This window comes from Saccopteryx leptura, chromosome 6, assembly GCF_036850995.1.
Source record: "Saccopteryx leptura isolate mSacLep1 chromosome 6, mSacLep1_pri_phased_curated, whole genome shotgun sequence".
Classification (NCBI taxonomy): domain Eukaryota; kingdom Metazoa; phylum Chordata; class Mammalia; order Chiroptera; family Emballonuridae; genus Saccopteryx; species Saccopteryx leptura.
This window is the reverse complement of record NC_089508.1, coordinates 192,498,766-192,524,464: the sequence shown is the minus strand read 5'-3', so window position 1 is coordinate 192,524,464 and position 25,699 is coordinate 192,498,766. Positions and strand designations below refer to the sequence as shown.

Here is a 25,699-nt window from a genome sequence, read left to right as displayed (position 1 = left end):
GCACCACCAGCCCCTACCCCCAGCCCCAGCTGTCCCCCTGCAACAGGAAATTGCGGGGAGGGGCAAGTGCAGCCCGGAGGGGCACATGCTGTGCAGCTGGTCAGGACAACGTGCTGGGGGGAGCGGAGGACTGTAAGGCTCTGGCTGGCTTCTGCCGCTGTGCCTTCGGGGCGCAGAGGCCTGGCACCCGAACACCTGTCTGTCCGCAGCTCCCCACAGGGGCCTGCGGGGAGCCTGGAGTGCAGCCAGGCTTCGACTGGTCAGGGTCAAGCGCTCAGTCCAGGGCCTATTGGCATGTGCTGAAGACACCACATCCTCACAGGCCGTGTTGACTGGCCTGAGCCATGCTGCCGCCCTCTTTGGTCAAGTCCTCTACTGACATCCAAACTTGACGAGGGACACTGTCGGTTTGGTGCTTCCAGGCCTCCTTTCCACCACCTGCAAGCTGCTCAATGAGGAAGGGGTTCCTTGAGCACTCCACCCCCGCAGGGGCCTGCTTGGTTCACTGGGCTCAGGGACCCTGTAGGCACCTGTACGAGAGCACTTGTGTTTGGGACCTCCAGGGAGTGAACACTTTCAGAATGGAAGGAGGTGACACCTGGTCCAAGACTTGGACTTGCATCCTGGTTTTACTGAGGCCTGAATGTCACTTTTCTCATCTGCACAACAGGAAAGTGGCCCTGCCCCCATGTTGTAAAGGAAACAATGGTATTTGAAACAGTGACTATAAATAAAATGCTATGGCCAAGTGTTGGAGTTGGGGGGGGGGGGGCGGGTAAGGTAACATGGGGGCTCAATTATAATTTTTTTGTTTTAGAAGGTAAACTTAAACAGTTAAGGAAAAAAATGCTGAAGCCAAAAATTAGTTACCGACCTCAAGTCTAGACTATCTTTCCTCTGGGGTGGGTTTCCACCTTTTCCTCATCAGTCCTCCCTGAAAATTCCTCTTCCCTCTTCATTACTAGAACAGCTCCTTTCCCTGGCCTTCCCTGAAGCAACGGTCTCCAAGCTGCTCAGAGCCCTCCCCACGCGTGAGCACCAGGAAGACCTGCACGCCTGTCTATTCTCCACGCGTGAGCACCAGGAAGACCTGCACACCCGTCTGGTCCCCACGCGTGAGCACCAGGAAGACCTGCACACCCGTCTGGTCCCCACGCGTGAGCACCAGGAAGACCTGCACACCCGTCTGGTCCCCACGCGTGAGCACCAGGAAGACCTGCACACCCATCTGGTCCCGAGGCGTGAGCACCAGGAAAACCTGCACGCCCGTCTGGTCCCCACGCGTGAGCACCAGGAAGACCTGCACACCCGTCTGGTCCCCACGCGTGAGCACCAGGAAGACCTGCACACTCGTCTGGTCTGGGTGGAGCTGGAGCCACTGAGGGGAGGAGGCAGGCAGCAGCCTGTTTAAGAAGCAGGGAAGCCCTGGCCGGTTGGCTCAGCGGTAGAGCGTCGGCCTAGCGTGCGGAGGACCCGGGTTCGATTCCCGGCCAGGGCACACAGGAGAAGCGCCCATTTGCTTCTCCACCCCTCCCCCTATCCTTCCTCTCTGTCTCTCTCTTCCCCTCCCGCAGCCAAGGCTCCATTGGAGCAAAGATGGCCCGGGCGCTGGGGATGGCTCTGTGGCCTCTGCCTCAGGCGCTAGAGTGGCTCTGGTCGCAACATGGTGACGCCCAGGATGGGCAGAGCATCGCCCCCTGGTGGGCAGAGCGTCGCCCCTGGTGGGCGTGCCGGGTGGATCCCGGTCGGGCGCATGTGGGAGTCTGTCTGTCTCTCCCTGTTTCCAGCTTCAGAAAAATGAAAAAAAAAAAAAAAAAAAAAAAAGAAGCAGGGAACAAATGACCTGAAGGAAAGCCAGGCACCTGTGTTTGGACCACAATCCTCAGCAAATTTACTTGTTTGTAAAACTGGGATGACACAGGTAACTGTTACAGAATTAAATATACGAACACATACAGCTGCCTGGTCTAATCTACTGCAGGCTTGGGAAATGGGTCTCCTCACCAATGGCCAGGAGATAATGGACCAAACTGTAAATTGGATGTATGAACCTTGGGTTTTATTTGAACTTAACTTGCTTCAAACTCTTAATATTCCAAAAACAAAGTTATAGACATCAGTTCTGTGCAGTTTCTGGAAGGCAAAACCCATAATCAGTACCAAGTTTGTTTCTTATTTAAAAAATTTTGCCTCACTTGTAAAATCCAGGCTGCCAGGTAACTAACTGTTCTTCTGAACACAAATTCTAACAGTAAGGTAGAAAGTGTGAGCCCCTATAGCTCCTGTGGCCACACATGGGCAAGAGTAGAGTTGGCATATTTGGATCTAGTTAAGTCCCAGGAGAACCCTTCCCCCACTGAAAAATGATGTTTGTTCATTTCTGTGTCATTTGGCTTTGCATTCTGCCCCTAAACCAGAAAACTGTGGTTTGCTATGACTGTTTGCTCCTCCGTTTTTTTCTTTCTAAAACATCTTGTTTTTGTGAGACTCTTGGTTGAATACTTCTGGTTTATTTTTGATAACAGAAAAAGAAAAGTTACTATTCACCATTTTAGCTCTAACATGGAATCAGTTTTGGTTCCCAAGCAATCTCTTGTCATTAAGGATGAAATCTCCACTTCTCTCCAAACCATGAGGGGACAAGTCCCTGGCTGACAAGTGAGAGCTTCTTCCTGGCTCTGTTGGTTCATTAAGCGGAAAACAGGCTCTGTCGACAGGGCAGCCTTTGTTTCCCTGAACTTCTGAATGGCTTTGTGTTCTCAGAAGCCCCAACAGATGCTGGGTTGGAATTTAATCGGTCTCCTGGTAAGAATCAAGGAAACGGGGTTGATTCCAGTTTTGATGGGAACGGGACACATGGAACAAAATCTCTGGCTGCAACTACCAGAGGAAATCGAAGGGGCTTGTGTTTGCCTGACCTTCCCATCAAGCTTTATTTTGAGCAAACCCAGAGTCTTTCCCAGGATGGAAGACAACTCAACATGAAAACAGGCAGCAGTTGCATGCTATGGCACCCAAACAAGGTGCCATAGGAGAAGCCTGTATAGTCAATTCCATGCGTGGGAAGAAAAGGAGAGGACAGGAGAGGAACAAGAACAGGGAGAACGGAGAAGAAAGGCCAGACTGCTAAGCATCCTCAAGTCAGGTGGCACCTCCCACTCTGCTATTTCTAGAGACGAAATGGAGCGGGGGGGGGGGGGGGGGGAATACTTCTGAGGAGCAGCAGCTGAAGAAGTTCCTAGAGACGCCCAGCCCCCAGGGAGCAGTCTTGTTGTATTATGTAACATACCTGAGCACTCCTGACAGACTATTGACTAATTATTTTATTTTAATTTTTTATTTATTAATTTTAGAGAGGAGAGGGAGAGAGAGAGAGAGAGAGACAGAGAGAGAGAGAGAGGAGAGACAGAGAGAAGGCGGGGAGGAGCTGGAAGCATCAACTCCCATATGTGCCTTGACCAGGCAAGCCCAGGGTTTCGAACCAGTGACCTCAGCATTTCCAGGTCGACGCTATATCCACTGTGCCACCACAGCTCAGGCTATTGACTAATTATTAATGGCAACTATTTACTGGTTGAAAATGGGAAAAATAATATTCATCTGACCAGTTTTCTCTTAAAGCCATTTTCATGATGATGATGAGACTCAATTAGTTTTCATTTCAGTCACTCCTGATAAACCACAAAATTGAAGAAATAAAAATATCAGGAAAAAATATCAGTTGGATGGGACAGAGGAGTGACTCAGCAGAAGTGCGATGTCCTGGGAAGGTCTGCCACAAGACCGTGGGGAGTACCTTGCTGAGCACCCCACTGCGGCCACGCTTCCTCCAACTCCACCAACAACAGAAGGGTGACTCATCTGTGTACGAGTCTCCCCTTCCTTCCACGCTTTTCCCTCATGACTGGGGATGGGGTGCGTACTGAGGGCCTTACAGGGTCACAGAGCCGTGGGGCCTCAGTCCAGTTATGACCAGTGAGGAGGTTGTTCCTGATACGCAGACACCTGGCTTCCAGAGGACTCAGTGCTTTCAAAACTGGTGACTGAGGATTAGGGTTTGGCCACCAGGATGGCCGCCGCTCTCACGGGGGCCACCTGTTACTGTGACACCTTCTCTTGTTAGGAATGCTGAAGATGTTCTGCACCAGGGGAAAGACTGGTGCCTAACAAGACCTTTTCTCTGGATTATAAAATACTGGCTTGAACTGTGTTTTAAAGATACCTCAATTAATGACCAATCTTTAAAAATTGGGAGATTTCAAACTAAAATACACATTTCCAGCCTCTCTGGAAAACCTGAAGCCATGGTAACTGAATATTATTTCATTTGTCAACAACCTGTGGGAGCTGAGTAGCAGCCCCTTAGATGGGATCCACACCTTCCCGTTTGCCGCAGACCCCACCACACTCTACTTGTCTCCTAGACCTGGCCTACTTCATATTCATCAATCGTTTGTTACTACTTGCCCCTGTGGTAACATGGGTGTGTGACCTAGGCTGCATGCTGTTTGTATTTTATGTATAAATTTTTCCTCTTTTTTTTTTTTTTTTTTTTTTTACAGGGACAGAGAGAGAGGGATAGACAGGGACAGACAGACAAGAACGGAGAGGGATGAGAAGCATCAATCATCAGTTTTTTGTTGTGACACCTTAGTTGTTCATTGATTGCTTTCTCATATGTGCCTTGACAGCGGGCCTTCAGCAGACCGAGTAACCCCTTGCTCGAGCCAGCGACCTTGGGTCCAAGTGGTGAGCTTTGCTCAAACCAGATGAGCCCGCGCCCAAGCTGGCAACCTCGGGGTCTCGAACCTGGGTCCTCCGCATCCCAGTCCAACGCTCTATCCACTGCACCATCGCCTGGTCAGGCAATTTTTCCATGTTTTTAAATATAGAAAGATACATAGGTATTGCTTTTTATAGCTGTGTACCATACAAATGTGGGCCATCGTACCCAGGCTGCCCACCACTATTACTAACACATGAGGGAGAAATAAACCTCGATCTTATAGAAGGCACTGCTGTTTTTGGGCTCTCTGATATTCACAAACTGATCCTTATTAATATAGGAATTTTACTGATTTCTTGAGTCACATTACTCTTCACATATTAACAACACTTAGCTATGTGTTAACAACAATTTTCCTTTGTTTCTCAATCCACGTGGTAGCCAATGTGACCTTGAATCAGGCCAAGTCACTCTCCTATGTAAGCTCTGCAACAGTGCCCACTGCGCTCGGTGAGACCCACAGCCTGGTTCTGCGCCCACCTCTTCTTTTCCTCCCCTAGCTCACCACTGGCAAGCCACACTGGCGTCTTCTTGGTCCCCAAACAGGCTGAATTTGTTTTATTTCCTCGACTGGCCTTGTCACTGCTGCTCTTATTATTCCTACAGAGCACCAGCTATGTGAAAAATTTTTGAATGAATCTATCATTTCTCTAGTGAACTGAAATGGTATTTTTTCCCCACACATTAAGTTCTTATGGGTCTGTTTCTGATCTCTATTTTAGTCCTTTGATTGGTCTATTTTTGTATTAGTCTATATGGTTTTGATTAGTGTAGCTTCATAGTAAAAATTAGTCTCATTTTCAAAACCATAGTTAATTTTTCAAGGAAAAAAACCCTACTGAATTTAAATGGGTATTACAATAAACTTCTGAATTACTCTGGAGAGAACTGGTCTCTCTAAAATACCAAGTCTCGCCCTGGCTGGTTGGCTCAGTGGTAGAGCGTCGGCCTGGCGTGCAGAAGTCCCGGGTTCGATTCCCAGCCAGGGCACACAGGAGAAGCGCCCATCTGCTTCTCCACCCCTCCCCCTCTCCTTCCTCTCTGTCTCTCTCTTCCCCTCCTGCAGCCCAGGCTCCATTGGAGCAAAGATGGCCCGGGCACTGGGGATGGCTCCTTGGCCTCTGCCCCAAAAGCTAGAGTGGCTCTGGTCGCAACAGAGTGACGCCCCGGAGGGGCAGAGCATCGCCCCCTGGTGGGCATGCCGGGTGGACCCCGGTCGGGCGCCTGCGGGAGTCTGTCTGACTGTCTCTCCCCGTTTCCAGCTTCAGAAAAAAAAAAAAAAAAAAAAAAAAAAAAGTTAAAATACCAAGTCTCCCCCTTGAGGGACAAGATGCTTCTCCACTCTCCAGGTCATCTACACCTCTCTCAAGCTGAGAAGGAACTGGTGTCACTAGGCCCCCAGCAGGCTTCGGTGTACTTCCTCAAGGCCTGTCATCTGCTCCCTGTTAGCGAGGTACTCAATGTTAGGCTGGATCACTATTTTGTCTGTTCTCAGGTTTAACCTGGTGAATCTACTTTTCTTCTTCACATATCAAAGTGCTTAGAACAGCATCTGATACATGTGGTACCCAAGAAATACTAGCAATTATCTTTTCCAATGTCTGCACCTTCTATTTTATTCTGTTAGCTAATTGTATTGACTGTGTACCGAAACGGGACTGGCAGTTCCAGAAAAGTAACAGTGGTAATAGTCTTACACTTGACTTTTTGGGAATGCTTCTATGTATTTCACTATTAAATACATGCTAATAATGACTGTTTTTGAAATAGGACTTCAAAAATATAATATTAAGCCTGACCAGGCAGTAGTGCAGTGGATAGAGCATCGGACTGGGATGCGGAGGACCCAGGTTCGAGACTCCGAGGTCGCCAGCTTGAGCGCAGGCTCATCTGATTTGAGCAAAAGCTCACCAGCTTGGACCCAAGGTCACTGGCTTGAGCAAGGGGTTACTCGGTCTGCTGAAGGCCCGTGGTCAAGGCACATATGAGAAAGCAATCAATGAACAACTAAGGTGTCGCAATGCACAACGAAAAACTAATGATTGATGCTTCTCATCTCTCTGTTCCTGTCTGGCTGTCTGTCTGTCCCTGTCTATCCCTCTCTTTGACTCTGTCTCTGAAAAAAATAAAGAATGGGTATCTGACTTTATGTTTAAATTGAATTTATTGTGGTGTGGGTATCTGATTTTTTTTTTTTTAACAGAGACAGAGAGAGTGATAGATAGGGACAGACAGACAGGAACGGAGAGAGATAAGAAGCATCAATTATTAGTTTTTTGTTGCGACACCTTAGTTGTTCATTGATTGCTTTCTCATATGTGCCTTGACTGTGGGACTACAGCAGACCGAGTAACCCCTTGCTTGAGCCAGCGACCTTGGGCTCAAGCTGGTGACCTCGGGGTCTCGAACCTGGGTCTTCTGCATCCCAGTCCGACACTCTATCCACTGCGCCACCGCCTGGTCAGGCTGAGGAGTAGCTTTTTGATTACTCTCAGTTTTTCCTCTGGCTATTGGCCTATGTATTTCCTATCTTGTCATGGGTCACAATGTGTTATGTATGCACAAAACCTCATTTCATTGTATTACCCTACTGATATTCCCCCCACAAAGCAACAGGCAGCCATGCATTCACTTACAGTGGGGTCAGTCCAGAGAGAACATCTTGAACACTCCTGGCAGGGGGCTCCTGGAGACCGAGGATGCTGGCAGAAGTGGTCGTACCCATTGATGGACACTCGACAGAGGTAGCACATTTGGGCCCCGCAGCGGCAAGACATGCGGTTGCAGCCTTCAGATTTGATGAGGCCGGTCCCACATTTGTGGCATTTTCTAATACGAGCAGCAGTCATTTTCTCTTCACTGAAAAAAGAACATATGATTGGAGACTGCAGGAAATACGAAGAAAAAAAATATATACAGCCATTAAGTATTTCTTTCTACATATGATGGCCTAGCCCTTTCGGTGACGTTCAAAGAGCAAAAAAACCCTGTTTTGGAGTCTGAGAACTGGGTTCAGTTTATCAGTTATTTCCTCAGGTAAATTACTCAACTGATTAGAGACTCAGTTTCCTCATTTTTAAAGTAGGAAAACCCAACTTTCTCATGGTGTTTTGAATATTACAGGTAAAATACAAAGTACCCTGGCATAGTGTCTAACATGTAGTACTTAGAAAAGGACTATTCCATTTGTTATAGGAGTCCTGTAGGTTTAAAATGGAGAGAAAAAAGTCAGGGTCTTTTGAAATAAAATGTTTTATATACGCAAAGCTGGATAATAAAGATCCAGTAAGCCTAAGTCTTAGATATATTCACAGCTTGCATTTTGAAATACAGTACTTGGCACTGAGGTGCGGTAGACATCGTTGGGGATGACCCGACAGTCAGTGGAACCCCACATTCATAGACTCCCTTGCAGGGAAGTGACGGGCACACATGATTCAATGGGAAGCTTGTAGGGAGGCTACTTGGTTCCAGAAGCACTTTAATTGATATAGAAGAGCAGATGACCAAGGTCAAAAGGACAGCTCTTGCCTGGCTGGTGGTGGCACAGTGGGTAGAACATCGACCTGGGATGCCGAGGTCCCAAGTTTAAAATCTCGAGGTTGCTGGCTTGAGCACAAGCTCACCAGCTTGAGTGTGGGGTCATTGACATGATCCCATGGTTGCTGGCTTGAGCAAGGGGTCACTGGCTTGGCTGGAGCCCCCTGGTCAAGGCATGCATGAGAAAGCAATCAATGAACAACTAAGATGCCACCACTATGAGTTAATGCTTCTCATCTCCCTTCCTGTCTCTCTCCCTAAAAAAAAAAGGGGGTTTTGGCTCTTTGTCACTGCTGAACTAAGGTACTTCCATGGTGCTTTGTTCATAGCATTTGCTACCTGTAATTTTCTGTGTCTGTCTTCCTCTACTAAGTTGAGTTCCTTGAAAGTAGGGAGCAGAGGCTGTGATGGTATACACAGCTGACATGAAGAATGGTCTTTATTTTTCTTTTTAAAATAGATTCTTGGTTGGCTCAGCGGTAGAGCGTCGGCCTAGTGTGCGGAGGACCCGGGTTCGATTCCCGGCCAGGGCACACAGGAGAAGCGCCCATTTGCTTCTCCACCCCTCCCTCCTTCCTCTCTGTCTCTCTCTTCCCCTCCCACAGCCAAGGCTCCATTGGAGCAAAGATGGCCCGGGCTCTGGGGATGGCTCTGTGGCCTCTGCCCCAGGCGCTAGAGTGGCTCTGGTCGCAACATGGCGACGCCCAGGATGGGCAGAGCATTGCCCCCTGGTGGGCAGAGCGTTGCCCCATGGTGGGCGTGCCGGGTGGATCCTGGTCGGGCACATGTGGGAGTCTGTCTGACTGTCTCTCCCTGTTTCCAGCTTCAGAAAAATGAAAAAGAAAAAAAAAATAGATTCTTACATTTTTAACATTTATTTATTTATTTTTGTTTGTTGTTGTTTTTTTTTTATAGGGATAGAGACAGAGTCAGAGAGAGGGATAGATAGGGACAGACAGACAGGAACGGAGAGATGAGAAGCATCAATCATCAGTTTTTCGTTGCCGTTGCAACACCATAGTTGTTCACTGATTGCTTTCTCATATGTGCCTTGACCACAAGCCTTCAGCAGATGGGAGTAACCCCTTGCTCGAGCCAGTGACTTTGAGTCCAAGCTGGTGAGCTTTTTGCTCAAGCCAGATGAGCCCGTGCTCAAGCTGGCGACCTCGGGGTCTTGAACCTGGGTCTTCCACATCCCAGTCCAATGCTCTATCCACTGCGCCACTGCCTGGTCAGGCCATTTATTTATTTTTTAAAAAGACTTTATTCTATTTTTAGAGAGGAGAGAGAGGCAGGGGGAGGGGAAGGGAAGGGGGGAGGAGCAGGAAATATCAACTTCCATATGTGCCTTGACCAGGCAAGCCCAGGGTTTCGAACTGGCATCCTTAGTGTTCCAGGTCGATACTTTATCCCATTGCGCCACCACAGGTCAGGCAGTATTTACTTATTAATTGATTTTTAGAGAGAGGAGGGAGGGAGGAAGAGAAAGAGGGAGAAATAGAGAAAGAGAGAAGAGGGAAGCATCAACTTGTAGTAGTTGCTTCCTGTATGTGCCTTGACTGGGCAAGCCCAAGGTTTCGAACTGGCGACCTCTGTGTTGCAGGTCAACACTTTATTCACTGCACCACCACAGGCCAGGATGAAGAAATATGGTCTTGACAGGAAGGTGTCAAAGGTATGCCTACTGAGACTGGGGATGAAGATAAGCCCTGAAGTTGGGACTCATCCCCCTGCTTTAAGCACAGAAATGGCTGTACCAGTCTGGGGATGAGATCTGATCTGCAGATTCTCTCCTAAGGCTGAGGAAACACAGACTACTACCTCCCACTGCTCCAAGTTTTTCTGCTAAGGAAGAGTAGCCATGTAAGTAAGGGGCAGGCAAGTGTTTTTAATTACTTATATTTAGAAGACTGCTGTGGTAGTATGCTCCTTAGAAGCCAGACCATTCTTTACAAATAGAAAAAAATGCATTAGGAAATTGGCTGCTATTCATTTAGGTCTGATTTTTAAATGACCCAAAGTGAAGGAAGGCAGAACTCTGGCTTGAAAAGAATTTAAACCCAGTTCAAATTACATAGAAGAACAAATGAGTTCTAAGTTTTGCTGAATAGAAAACACTGTCAAGGAGACAAAGTTTAAATAAAGTGAATTTATTATTGTCAGCTAAATAATATAATACACATGTTCATGATTTCCTTTACTCAACAACTGTGAAGATACTTGTCAATGCTCCATGTTCAGACTCACAAAGTTCTGATGAAAAAGTCTCCAATTTGAAAAGTTGTGACCAAAACACAATTGTAATTTTCTTTCTTTTCTTTTTCTTTCTTTCTTTTCTCTCTTTCTTTTTTAGCAAGAGAGAGAGATGAAAAGCATCAACTCATAGCTGCGGCCCCTTAGTTGTTCACTGATTGCTTTCTTATATGTGCTTTGACCAAGGTAGGGGGAGTCCAACCAAGCCAGTGACCCCTTGCTGTAGCCAGCAACCTTGGGCTTCAAGCCAGTGACCTTTGGGCTCAAGCCAGTGATATTTGGGGTCAAGTCAGCAACCATGGAGTCATGTCTATCAAGTCAGTGTCTGTGCTCAAGCTGGTGAGCCCTCGTTCAAGCCAGTGACCTCAGGGTTTTGAACCTGGGTCCTCAGTGTCACAGGTTGACACTCTATCCACTCTGTCACCACCTGGTCAGGCTGCCATTTTCTATAGCACAAACTTTCTGTGTGTAAGAGCACCCTTGAGACTGAGGCATGGCTTTCATCCATCACACTTTGGTTGCCTGGGCAGCTTGTAGGCTATAAGTGTGGGAGAGAAGTAGCTGAAAAGAACCAAGGTTACACAGTCCTCCTGAAGGTTTGGAAAGAGGGTGCATTTGCTTGCTCTGTTCCACCACAATGTCAGTCACCAAAGTGAAATAATAATGGGTGCAGTAAAGGAGAAAGGCACTCCTAGTTGGATGAGGAATATATACAGATTGCATGCAACTCAACATTGTATAATGTTCAAACATCTATTCAACACTGTGTGACTATCCATTCAAATCCTTTACTTTTGAAAAAGAACAGTACTAGGTAGGGCCAGAATGGTCTTGTACCAAAAAAGGACCGCTATTATGGAATGTGGTGACTACCCATCCAGTAATATAAAAATGCAAAATGGAATTGGGGGAAAAAATCAGTTGATTCTTTTGGGAGTAGGATGATTTGGCAACTAGAGTTTAAATTAGGCAGGAAACAGCCCCACAGGATGTGTTCCTGTTTAGAACAGGAAGAGAACACTGAGCTGCAGCTGTGTCTGCTGACCTCATGTTCAAACAGGAAGGCTCACTGCCTTCTTTCACATAACCAATAGAGATCCTGTGATTCCATGATTATTTTTCTCACCACTACTGAAGTGTGTTGAGAACTCCACTTTGGGAGCTGTCTTCATTTTTTTTTTTTTCTGCCTTCCATTTCTTGTGGCATATACTATTAAAAATCTTAAATAGCTTTCCTTTGTCAGTGTGTGTACATATTTTTAAAAAGATTTTATTCATATTTTAGAGAGAAGAGAGAAAGAGAAAGAGAGAGAGAGAGAGAGAGAGAGAGAGAGAGAGAGAAGTGGGGAGGAGCAGGAAGATCATCCCCTATGTGCTTTGACCGGGCAAGCCTAGGGTTTTGAACCAGTGACCTCAGAGTTCCCGGTTGACACTTTATCCACTGCACCACCACAGGTTAGGTAAAATGTACATAAAATGTACTGTTTTAACCATTTTAAAGTGCACAATTCTGGAGCATTTAATGTACTGCCAAAATTGTGTAGCCATCACCATTTAGTTCCAGAACATTTTCCTCATCTGAAAAATAAACTCCAAACCTATTAAGCAGTCATTCCCCGTACCTCCTTTATCTGAAATGGCTAATCTGCTCTCTGTCTAATGGATCCATCTATCCAGTATGCAGGCAAGTACCCACATGCCTGCAGATATCTCATATAAACGGAATCCTATCAGATGTGGCCATCAGTGACTGGCTTCCCTTACGCAGCACGTTTCCAGCTTCATCCGCGCTGCAGTATGTATCCTCATCTCCTTTCCTAACGGCCGAATAATACTCCATTCTAGGGATACAGGGCACTTTGTTTACGATTCATCAGCTGATGGACCCTTGGGTTATTTCTAGTTTGTTTGCTTTTTTCAGAGAGAGACAGTAAGGGAGAAAGAGGGTGGAGAGAGATGAGAAGCATTCACTCATTGCTGCTTCAGTTTAGTTGTTCACTGGATGCTTTTCATATGTGCCTTGACTGGGGGACTCAAGCCAAGTCAGTGACTCTTTGTTCAAGTCAGCAACCTTAGGGTCAAGCCAGTATCCTTTGGGCTCAAGCCCATGACCCTGGGATCATGCTGATGACCCTGTGCTCAAGCCAGTAACCCCCTGCTCAAGCAGGAAAGCTGGCGACCTTGGGGTTTTGAATTGGGGACCTCAGCATTGCGGGTCAATGCTCTATCCACTGTGCCACTATCAGTCAGGCTGTTTGTACCTTTTGACTGTTGTAAGTAGTGCTGCTGTGATCATTCTTGGACAAGTTTTTGCTGGAACATCTGACTCATCTCATACTACTTACTATGTTGCATTTTATGACTCAGTAACAATAAACTGCTTATGATTTCCTGCGTGTACCCTGCTGTTTCTTCCTTTCAACACTTGGTAAATGGCAGGATTCCTTGACTCTCTGGTCTCAGGTGTAAGCGCTATGGGGTAGGAACAGGACGTGGAACCCCATAAAGTATCCCCACCCTATAAAAAGTAATACCAGGTTCCAGTGGGCATCTTTGAGATTGGTACCATCACCAAGGCTTCAAAGATGCAGGGCTGCTGACTGCCATCACACCTTCTTTTACTCCCTGGCCTGTACAGAGAACGGGTCCTGGAGCCAGTGCATCCCTGGGAGCTTAATTAGGTGCTGACTCTAATTGTAGCTGCTGTTCCAAATGTCATTTCTCACCAGAGCAAGTAAACATAGCCTCTGGCAACTGGGATGCAGCTATTGATCTGGAAAAAGCTTTTATACTCTGTCCAGTAAGCAGAGAACACCCGAAGCAATTGGCAAGGACCTTTGTCATCTGTTGTTCAATAGGACAACAAACTGGTCTACTACTCAAGTGACATGTACACAGAACCTGATGAACAGGAAGTAGCAGGTACCCTAGGACAGTGGTTTCCAACCGCCAGTCCATGGACTGGTGCTGGTCCGCAAAAGAGTTAACCTGATGTAATATGAAGATTACAGACCCAATGATTATAGACTTCATACAACATCAGGGTGGTTAACTCATTCACAGACACAAATTTTATGGTGGACCAGCAGTTGAAAACCACTGCTCTAGGACACACCACTATGGTGCATACTTGCCAGACAGTGAGACATAAGTCCCTTGAAAATGCAGAGATCTGTGATATCTACGAAGTTCTGACGATCTGGGAGTTAGGTGTGCATATCAGGCTATTCCTTCCAAAGCTAAGCACACGTTGCTATCCTGTATCCCCTACCATAAGAAGAGAAGTCAGACACCTGGGCGGCCTTGCTGGATTTTAGAGTCAATCTGTATCACATTTGGATGTGCTACTCTGATCCATTTACCACTGATATAAAAGGCTGCCAAGTTTTAAGTAGGGCCCTGATCACAAGAGACCTTCCAGCTGCTACTTCCAAGGGTCTGCTGCAGACCAAGATACTGAGTGCAGCCAGTAGCAGGAACAGACAGGAGAACCAGAATGGAGGCTCTGCTTCAAAAAGTAATCAGCTCTTCTCCTTCTAAGAAACATCTCCTGGCCCATGACTGAGCCCTGAAGTAGCCCAGGTGCCTGACCCTGGGGCATCAAGAACCCTTTCGGGCTGGGCAACCCTCCATCACAAACTCCAAGTAGAAACATGTGACCAGGCCCAAACAGGCCCCGAGTTCAAGAAGTCATCTGTTTATGTGCCTGCGTCACATTTGTAAACCAAGGTCTTCTAATGGAAGCTTTAGCAAGTGGCAAAAACTGTTCTAGGCCGGCCTGACCAGTGGTGGTGCAGTAGATAAAGTGTCCACCTGGAACACTGACGTCGCTGGTTCAAAATCCCGGGCTTGTCTGGTCAAGGCACATAGGGAAGCAATACAAATTGAGGCTCCTGCCCTTCTCTCTAAAATGAATAAATAAAATCTTAAGAAAAAAACCATTCTGGGCACTTTAATGTTCATAGTAACTCTGCAAGTTGATATGTTTATGCTCTCTTCTTTATAAGTGAGAAAACTGAGGCACAGAAGAATTCAGACATCTGCTCAAGGTTCCTAACCATCACTATCTTTTTTTTTTTTTTTTTTTCATTTTTCTGAAGCTGGAAACAAGGAGAGACAGTCAGACAGACTCCCGCATGCGCCCGACCGGGATCCACCCGGCACGCCCACCAGGGGTGACGCTCTGCCCACCAGGGGGCGATGCTCTGCCCATCCTGGGCGTCGCCATGTTGCGACCAGAGCCACTCTAGCGCCTGAGGCAGAGGCCACAGAGCCATCCCCAGCGCCCAGGCCATCTTTGCTCCAATGGAGCCTTGGCTGCGGGAGGGGAAGAGAGAGACAGAGAGGAAAGCGCGGCGGAGGGGTGGAGAAGCAAATGGGCGCTTCTCCTGTATGCCCTGGCCGGGAATCGAACCCGGGTCCTCCGCACGCTAGGCCGACACTCTACCGCTGAGCCAACCGGCCAGGGCACCATCACTATCTTATAGTGAGTCCTCAGTAAACCTGCACTGACTACATGAATGAGCCATCCTTCTTTGGGGCAAAACTAAGGTCCAAACAGCAACAATATAACTCCTCCTTTCCTCCCAAATCAAACCAGAAATGACATGACCACAATAACGAGAAGAGATTTTTTGGGAGTTGGATCATAAACTGGCTGAAAGACAAGTCCAAACGAGAAGCTTAAAGTGTCATAGGCAATAGCATAACTGCTGAAATCAGCATATTGCATGACAAGTTGACTATTTTGAAGAAAGAATAGTTTCTGACCTGTTATTCACTCCAAGGCCATGCCGCTGGTCAGGATCGTGGTCACTCTCAACTATAAAGGCTGGCTGACAGACGGGGTCAGCCTAGGTTTGAGGCAGCAACACTTGGCTTTTCTAGCTGGAGTGGTTTTGTGATTCTATGTATGTTGTATTACTTTTCTATTGTTGCCATAATTTAAATTTCCTCTGCAAATTCCCTTTGCCACGGAAGGTAAAACTATTAAGAGGTGGTGGGAATTATGCCATGGACATTTCTGGAAGCCTTTCTTCTGTCTACCACAGCCTGTCCTCTAGCTTCTGGACATTCATGTCCATTCCACACGCAAATTAAGGTCACCTCATCTTAAGGATCATAAAGATCTCATCCATTACAGCATCAATTTCAAGTCCCAAATCTCATCTAAATCTGAATAGTCCCAAATCTTAAGTGTAAACCGGGTAGATGAGACTCTGGATATGATCCACTTGGACACACTTCCTTTCCATTTGTGGGCCTGAGAAACTAAAGAAACACGTGATCACCTAAAATACAATGATGGGTCAGGCACAAGATAACAGTTACAGATATTCTGGTTCAAAATGGAAGAAAATGGAAGGAAAAAAAGTAACTGCTCCCAATCAATATGGAAATCCAGCCAGGCAACCTCCATCTGTTTCAGACCTGAGAATAGTCGTATGTGCTTTGAGGCTCCGCCCTCTTGGCTCATGGCTCCACTTTTGAGTAATCCTCCTTTTTTCAAGAAAGGCAGCGTATGTTTTCAGCTGAGCAGTTCCTATTCAGCCTGTTTCCTGCTTCTTCACTTTTTGGGGGTCTGACAGACGTCTTTCATTTCATACTTCCTGTTCTTCCAGTTCAAGCTGGCAGTGTTTCTGCTGATATAGAATCCTCAAGAACCTTGTGGATCTTCCATTTATGTCACAGGGATGCATTCCATTAGACGTGAAGCTCATTCAGAGATGTCCTAGATACCCCACCTTTATTTCTGGCTCCTGCTGAAATGGCTGAGGAGTAATGGCCAAGTTTCCTAGAGGCTGCCCAGTTAGATTGCGAGAATCTGAGTCACTCCTCAATTTCTTCAAAGAGCCTTTGTATGACTGAATGCTCTTGACATTCTTAACATATCCTTTTTTTTTCTCTGGAGCATGCTTTTCCTGACAGAGAATCTATCAATTTTAGGGTCTTCTATCATCTGGATAGAATGAGAATTTCAGAAACAATCACATCCTGTTTCTTTCTGTTAATCGCTCTTCCCTCAGTTTATCTCTTGCGTTTTCTACTCTTCAATACTCTGCAGTATACAAATTAGCTAAGCTTTCTTCCCTTTCCTCCAGTTTTCAATAATGTTTCTATTTCCTTCTGAGTCCTCAATACAGCGGCTTTAATGTCCATATTTCTACTAACAGTCTATTGAGCCTGACCAGGTGGTGGCGCAGTGGATAGAGTGTTAGACTGCGATGCTGAGGACCCAGGTTTGAGACCCCGAGGTCGCCAGCTTGAGCGCGGGCTCATCTGGTTTGAGTAAAGCTCACCAGCTTGGACCCAAGGTAACTGGCTCGAGCAAGGGGTTACTGGGACTGCTGAAGGCCCACAGTCAAGGCACATATGAGAAAGCAATCAATGAATAACTAAGGTGTCACAATGAAAAACTGATGATTGATGCTTCTCATCTCTCTCTGTTCCTGTCTGTCTATCCTTCTCTCTCTCTCTGTCTCTGTAAAAAAACAAAAACAAAAACAGTCTATTGACGGTGATTTAAGTATTCGCTAAGCATTTTATTTTATTTTATTTATTCATTTTTAGAGAGGAGAGAGAGAGGGAGAGAGAGAGACAGAGAGACAGGGGGGAGGAGCTGGAAGCATCAACTCCCATATGTGCCTTGACCAGGCAAGCCCAGGGTTTCGAACCGGTGACCTCAGCATTTCCAGGTCGACACTTTAGCCACTGCGCCACCACAGGTCAGGCTTCGCTAAGCATTTTAGATTTTCAGAATGTTCCTCATTTACTTCTGAGCCCTCAATTGTAGTTTCTAATACCCATATTTCTTTTTTTTTCTAATTTTTTTTTAAAGATTTTATTTATTCATTATAGAGAGGGGAGAGAGAGAGAGAAGGGGGAAGAGCAAGAAGCATCAACTCCCATATGTGCCTTGACCAGGCAAGCCCAGGGTTTTTTTTTTTTTTTTCATTTTTCTGAAGCTGGAAACAGGGAGAGACAGTCAGACAGACTCCCGCATGCGCCCGACCGGGATCCACCCGGCACGCCCACCAGGGGCGATGCTCTGCCCATCCTGGGCGTCGCCATATTGCGACCAGAGCCACTCTAGTGCCTGAGGCAGAGGCCACAGAGCCATGCCCAGCGCCCGGGCCATCTTTGCTCCAATGGAGCCTTAAGCCCAGGGTTTTGAACCGGCAACCTCAGTGTTTCCAGGTTGACGCTTTATCCACTGCGTCACCACAGGTCAGGCTAATACCCATATTTCTAATGGTCTGTTCAAGGCAATCTAGGTTTTTTCTTATCATGTTCCTCAAAATTCTTCAGGTTCTACCCACTGCTCAATTCCAAACCTACTTCTACATTTTCAGGTGTTTGTTAGAGCAGTGCTACACTCCTGGTACCAAAATCCGTGTTAGTTTTCCATTGCTGCTGTAACACATTGCCATGAATTTATTAGCTTAAGATAATATAAAGTTATTATTTTATAGTTCTGTAGGCTAGAAGAAGTCCACCATGGGGCTCATCAGTCCAAAATCAAGGTGCTGGCAGGCTGCATTACCTGCTGGAGGCTCGAGAGAGAATCTGTTTGCTGCTCATTTGGCTGTCAGCAGAATTCAGTTCTTTGACGTGTAGGACCAAGATCCCCGTTTTCCTGGTGGCTGGACACCGAGGGCTGTTCCCTGCTTCCAGAGGCTGATGCATCCCTTGGCCCATAGCCTTCTTCTGCTTTCTAAGTCAGTAATGAGAGGCTGAGTCCTTCCCATGTCTCTCTATCACTGAATCTCCATCTGACCAGAGAAAGGCCCTCTGTTTTTTTTGTTTAAATTTATTTATTTATTTATTTATTCTTTTTTTTTTTTTTTTTCTGAGACAGAGAGAGAGTCAGAGAGAGGGATAGACAGACAGGAATGGAGAGATGAGAAGCATCAATCACTAGTTTTTCGCTGCGCACTGCAACACCCTAGTTGTTCATTGACTGCTTTCTCACATGTGCCCTGACCGCGGGCCTTCAGCAGACCGAGTAACTCTTCGCTTGAGCAAGGGACCTTCTCGCTTGAGCGAGGGACCTTGGGTCCAAGCTGGTGAGCTTTTTGCTCAAACCAGATGAGCCCAAGCTCAAGCTGGTGACCTCGGGGTCTCGAACCTGGGTCCTCGGCATCCTAGTCAGACGCTCTATCCACTGCGCCACTGCCTGGTCAGGCAATTTTTTTATTTATTGATTTTAGTGAGAAATGAAGGGGGAAAGAGAGAAAGAGAGAGACACAGGAACATCTATCTGTTCCTGTAGGTGCCCTGACCAGGTATGGAACCAGCAACCTCTAGCTTTGGGACAGTGCTCTAACCAAATGAGCTATCCGGCCATGGAAGGCCCTCTCCTTTTAAGGAGCGATGTGATTACACTGCGTTTACTTAGATAATAATGCAGAGTAATCTCCCCATCTCAGAGTTCATAACCTTTTTTTTGTGTATGTGTGGCAGAGACAGAGAGAGTCAGAGAGAGGGACAGATAGGGACAGACAGAAAGGGAGAGAGATGAGAAACATCAATTCTTCGTTGCAGCTCCTTAGTTGTTCATTGATTGATTTCTCATATGTGCCTTGACTGGGGGGCTACAGCAGACCGAGTGATCCTTTGCTAGAGCCAGCGACCTTGGGCACAAGCTGGTGAGCCTTGCTCAAACCAGGTAAGTCCGCGCTCAAGCTGGTGACATCATGGTCTCAAACCTGGGTCCTCCGTATCCCAGTCCGATGCTCTATCCAGTGCACCACCGCCTGGTCAGGCTCAGAGTCCATAACCTTAATCACATCTGGAAAGTTTCTTGCCATAGAATAAGGTAACATATTCAGAGTTCACAGGTTCTGGAGATTAGGGCATGGACATTTTTGGAAGGTCATTTATTCTGTCTACCAAGCCTGTGCTAAAGAGCATAGTCAGGACACCATTTGCCTAGGTTTCAAATCCCCTACGTCACTTACTAACTGCGTGACCATGGGTAAGTAACCTGGGCTCTCTGTGTCTCAGCTGTGTCATTTGTGTAGATCTGGAGACTGTTAACTATCCCAAACAGGCATTTCTCACTTCATTTTCTCAGTAACAAAACCTGCTCCTAACCCTTAAAATTTAAGCTGGACATAAAATCACCCAGCTAGAGACAACATATAGTGTCTGCTTTGGAAGAAGCTGTGGCCATGTGACTCAGTCTAGACCAATAGGGTATATGAGCATAAGTGATATATATATATATACTTTCTGCATCACTTACAAAACAAAGAAAAGCAGCCTACCTAGCAACTTGCCTCTCTCTTTCTCCTTACCTATGAGTGAGAGTGTAAATGTGGCTACAACCCAGTTCCAATCAGGCAGATGAGAACACCACCTTAGTTAATGATGAGCTAATGATATAAGGCAGCGGTTCTCAACCTGTGGGTCGCGACCCCAGCGGGGTCGAACGACCAAAACACAGGGGTCTCCTAAAGCCATCGGAAATACATATTTTATTTAAAAATGTATTGTATAATAAATATGTTATTTTCTGATGGCTTTAGGTGACCCCTGTGTTTTGGTCGTTCGACCCCGCTGGGGTCGCGACCCACAGGTTGAGAACCGCTGATATAAGGGAACCTGTATTTCTGAATCACCTCATAGGACAGACCTGGCCCACCCATCTGGCAAGCCTAAACTATTATAAGAGAGAGAAATAGATTTAAGCATCATTTAAGTCAATGTATTTTTTTTGTGTGTGTATTTTTCTGAAGCTGGAAACGGGGAGAGACAGTCAGACAGACTCCCGCATGCGCCCAACCGGGATCCAACTGGCACGCCCACCAGGGGCAATGCTCTGCCCACCAGGGGGCGATGCTCTGCCCCTCCGGGGCATCGCTCTGCCACAACCAGAGCCACTCTAGCGCCTGGGGCAGAGGCCAAGGAGCCATCCCCAGCGCCCGGGCCATCTTTGCTCCAATGGAGCCTTGGCTGAGGGAGGGGAAGAGAGAGACAGAGAGGAAGGAGGGGAGGGGTGGAGAAGCAGATGGGCGCTTCTCCTGTGTGCCCTGGCCGGGAATCGAACCCGGGTCCCCCGCATGCCAGGCCGACGCTCTACCGCTGAGCCAACTGGCCAGGGCCTAAGTCAATGTATTTAATAACTTAATATTTGGCCTGACCAGGCAGTGGCACAGTTGATAAGAGCGTTGGCCCAGAATGCTGAGGACCCAGGTTTGAAACCCCAAGGTTGCTGGCTTGAGTGCAGGCTTATCCAGCTTGAGTGCGGGCTCACTGGCTTGAGTGTGGGATCACAGACATGACCCCATGGTCACTGGCTTGAAGTCCAAGGTCATTGGCTTGAGCCCAAGGTCACTGGCTCAGCTGGAGCCCCTCTTCCCGGGTCAAAGCACATATGAGAAAGCAATCAATAAACAACTACGGTGCAGCAACTATGAGTTGATGCTTCTTATTTCTCTCCCCTCCTGTCTCCCTCTTTCTCTTACTAAAAAGAATAAATTAATTTTTGTAAAGCGTTCAACCACATAGGAAGTGCTATACAGTAATGACTGTTATTACTAATTGCATTAATTTGCCTTCTAGAGGCTCTGATTCTATTCAGGGTCTCAGGCCACCAGTACCCTATAGGAAATACTGATAAAAGAAACCTTAGTGCCACCTAACTTAATTGAAATGTGTTACTTGCTTATTTATTTTGATAAGAATAGGAACCAACATATATTGAATTCATATATGCTAGGCATTTACTAGGTTACATTTGATGCTGGGAACAGCTCTATGAGGCTGCAGAGGTGAGGAAACGAAAGCTCAGTGGTTAGGTCACTTACTTGAGATCATTCTAGACTAGGGTAGCTTGAGAACTTATTCTCCCCACAATACTCAGTGCCCCCTCTGTCAAAGTGGCAGGTTAGTGTGTGTGTGTGTGTTGCAAATTAGTGAAGAAACCCTCTGTGTTATGTTACTCACATAGACGTTCGGTACTTGATGTCATCTTTTTCAGCCAGCTCTTCACAGGTGAGTCCATTGTGTTCTTTCCAGAGTCCCTGACACTTCCGGCAGGTTTCCTGGGGATAAAGCAGAGACACACAGACAGTTCTTGGTTAGGAGAACCCATGCAAATATCTGTTCAACAACAGGGAATGCAAAATAAGCTTCACCTGGCCTGAGTCCTTTCAGCAGGCCTATTTCTACAGACATCTCAGTAGAACAGGACGAATGATTAGAAGAAAGCATGAGGAAATTTTCTCTCCTGAGATCTAAAGGATGCAATGCTTCCATCACCCAATATGTATAAGGCTTTCTAAAATGCCAGGAGCTACCTGGGAAAAAACTCACAAGACAAATTTATGAGATTTTGGGTTTTTAAAATAAAATACTGCGAGCTGCCTGAGGGCAGGGTCTGCTGGGGTCTTTTCAATTTCTACAATCTCTATGCTCAGTGTTCCAGTGTTGGTCTCGCCCTGAGCACTCTTGTTGGACTGAATTGAAGAATGGTCTAAATTAGGATTATTAGGGGTCCTTAAGGGAGGCATTCCCTCAGGCATTCCTCCTTCATAAACATGGAATCACTCTCCATAGCTTAACTTTATTTATCGATATAAACATAAACTTAAAAAGTTATTACTTTTTAGCCTGACCAGGCAGTGGTGCAGGGGACAGAGCACGGGCCTGGGATGCTGAGGACCCAGGTTTGAAACCCTGAGGTCATCAGCTTGAGCATAGGATCATAGACATGACCTCATGGTTGCTGGCTTGAGCCCAAAGGTTGTTGGCTTGAGCCCAGGGTTCCTGGCTTGAGCAAGGGGTCACTGGCTCAGCTGGAGGCCCCCCCCCCATCAAGGGATGAACGAGAAAGCAATCAATGAACAACTAAAGTGCTGTAACTATGAGTTGATGCTTCTCATCTCTCTCCCTTCCAGTCTGTCCCTGTGTGTCCTCTCCCCTCTGACTCTCACTTAAAAACAAAACAAAACAAAACAACATTATTACTTTTTAGCCCTGGCCGGTTGGCTTAGTGGACAGAGTGTGCACCTGACATACAGACGTTCTGGGTTCGGTCCCTGGTCAGGGCACACATGAGAAGCAGCCATCTGCTTCTCTTCTCTTCCCTCTCCCTCTTCTCTCTCTCTTCCCTTCTTGCAGCCAGTGGCTCGACTGGTTTGAGCGTCGGCTTCAGGCAATGAGGATAGCTTGGTTGCTTAGAGCATTGGCCCCAGACGGGGTTGCCGGGTGGATCCTGTTGGAATGCATGCGAGAGTCTGTCTCTCCTCCTTTCACTTAAAAAAAAAAGTTACTACTTTTATTTTAAGATCCCTTGTAATTTATAAACCATCTCACATCAAGAATTAAGAAAATAGCCTGACCAGGCGGTGGCACAGTGGATAGAGCGTCGGAGTGGGAGGCGGAGAACCCAGGTTCGAGACCCCGTGGTCGCCAGCTTGAGCACAGGCTCATCTGGATCGAGCAAGGTGTCACTGGGTCTGCTGTAACCCCCCCCCCCCCCGGTCGAGGCACATATGAGAAAGCAATCAATGAACAAGTAAGTTGCCACAAGGAAGAATTGATGCTTCTCATCTTTCTCCATTCCGTCTGTCTGTCCCTATCTGTCTCTCTCTCTGACTCTCTCTTTCTCTGTCACAATAAAAATTTAAAAAAAAGGAAAAAAAAGAGCAAAAAAAAAAAGAATTAAAAAAATATTAATCGAATTTAATTTCTATAAGTGGAAATTACAACCCTAATAAGTACACTAAAGGAGAAGATATTGCCAGCTTTAACTGGGGACCCAATCTAATCTGGGGGACAGTGAAGGCTTGAGGAAGTAGAGCCTGAGATCTGAAAGATGAGTCAAAGATAGCAAAAGGAGAACAGCCTTGCAGACAGAGAAGCAGTCAGGGAAGCTGGCAGGCGAAGCTAGGCAAACTTGGTTCCTGTGGCGGGACTGCAGACTGAAAGTAGGCCTGGTGAGGCCCACAGGGGCCTTGTAGGGTGTGACGATCAGTTTGACTTTTATCCTTAGAGCTCTAGGAAGGCATCCAAAGGTGTCAAGCATGGAAGTAACATGATCAGTTTTGAGATTTTACAAGATCATTCTTTGTGGAGAGCAGATTGGAAAGAGTGGAGGCATAAAAGACAGGAAGCTATTAAGGTCATCCAGGAGGCCCACCAGACTTAAGGAGATAGGTGAAGGCATAAAGGAAAATTGACTGATGCGAGAGAAATTTAGGAAGCAAAACTGGCTGATGTGGTGATGTCCCAGCTCTGGGAGGAAGGGAAGGTGTCAAGGATAACACCCTTGTTTCTAGTTTGTGCAACACAGACGGAGTTTGGGAACAGTGGGAAAGGTCTGGTCTGGGAAGAGGGAGGGCAGGCTTTAAGATCTGGAATTTGTTGGCCCTGGCCGGTTGGCTCAGTGGTAGAGCATCGGCCTGGTGTGCAGGAGTCCTGGGTTCGATTCCCAGCCAGGGCACACAGGAGAAGAGCCCATCTGCTTCTCCATCCCTCCCCCTCCCCTTCCTCTCTCTTCCCCTCCCGCAGCCAAGGTAGCAAAGTTGGCCCGGGCGCTGGGGATGGTTCTGTGGCTTCTGCCTCAGGCGCTAGAATGGCTCTGGTTGCAAGCCTGCCTCCCCGTTTCCAACTTCAGAAGAAAGAAAGAAAAAAAAAAAAAAAAAAGGTCTACCAGAAAGTTCTGTCTGTTTTTGGAATAAAACAAAATACAAATTTTTCTTACCATCAATAAACTTTATTAAATAATATATTTCCATACCAATCCTATCTTCCAAATATGGTCCGAAATGGTTTGCTGAGCTGAATTAAGCCTTTCTGCGATCTCCGATGTTGTCAGAAAAGGATCTTGCTCCAATATGGTCTTAACAACATCGTCATAGATCAAAGATGGTCGCCCAGAATGTGGCTTATCAGAAAGGTCAAAATCACCTGTTTCAAATTTTTCAAACCATTTTCTGCATGTCCTATCAGAAATTGTACCTTCACCAAACACTTTCAATAAATTTCTACATGCTTCTGTAAAAAAAAAAAAAAAAAAAAAAAAAAAAAAATCTGGAATTTGATCTGGGGTGATGGCATAGGGTGCCTGTGGGACACCCAGCAGGGATGTCAGACAGGCAGCTGGGTATTTGTTTAGCATCTGGGAGTGACTGGGCTCGAGATCACCAGGAGACTTACTGGATTATATTTTTACATCAATTCTAGAAACATCTATTGTTGTATTCTCCACTTATTACTGAACATTTTCTAATATATACTACGATGACTAACAAGGCAGAGAATAGCATGTATAGAACAGATGTTACCATTTCTACATTAAAAAGGTGTTGAGGGGAGAAGATAGTGATATATAAAACCAACCTGAAAGGACCCAAGAAACGGGCAGTACTGACTGTCCTGAGTGGCTGGGAGGCAGGGGTGAGACTTCTTATCGTAGGCCTTTTGAATCTTACACTATATAAATATATGATCTAATTAAAGAATAAAATTTAAAGGGAAAAAAATGAAATGAGCTGCTCGGGGAGCTGAGACTTGAACAACCCTTTGGTGGAAGTTGTAAAAAGGCTTAATCAATGGAATGAAGTGGGGTGGGGTAGAGATGAGCCGATCAGAGGTTCTTCTTTATTTAAAAAAATTTTTTAAAGACTTTATTCATTTTAGAGGAGAGAGAGAGAGAGAGAGAGAGAGAGAGAGAGAGAAAGAGAAGGGCTAGAGGAGCAGAAAGCATCAACTCCTACATGTGCCTTGACCGGCAAGCCCAGGGTTTTAAACTGGTGACCTCGGTGTTCCAGGTCAACGCTTTATCTTCTGTGCCACCATAGGTCAGGCAGATCAGAGGTTCTATTTGAAATGCTGTTGCTTCCAAGGTGGACGATATTCTCTGCTCTACTAACTACATCCCTGTCAGTAAACAGAGGCTAAATGAGTAGTGACTTAACTATTACACACTAAAACGTAAAGCAGCGTAAACCCCATTTTTTTTTCCTATTATTATTTTTTTATTTATTCATTTTTTTAGAGAGGAGAGGGGAAGAGAGAGAGAGAGAGAGAGAGAGAGAGAGAAGGGGGGGAGGAGCTGGAAGCATCAACTCCCATATGTGCCTTGACCAGGCAAGCCCAGGGTTTCGAACC

At 46.4% G+C, this 25,699-nt stretch overlaps 1 protein-coding gene across 4 annotated transcripts in view; it reads right to left on the bottom strand.

The window, feature by feature from the left end:
- Positions 1-25,699, bottom strand: part of RNF216 (ring finger protein 216) — a 177,193-nt gene that overhangs the window by 11,639 nt on the left and 139,855 nt on the right. For all 4 annotated transcript variants that reach the window (XM_066342301.1, XM_066342302.1, XM_066342298.1 and 1 more), the window contains 2 exons: positions 21,530-21,627; positions 7,423-7,645 (listed from right to left, as the gene is read on the bottom strand). In XM_066342301.1, the coding sequence (XP_066198398.1) occupies positions 7,423-7,645; positions 21,530-21,627 (321 nt within the window). The remainder of the gene's footprint in view (positions 1-7,422; positions 7,646-21,529; positions 21,628-25,699) is intronic.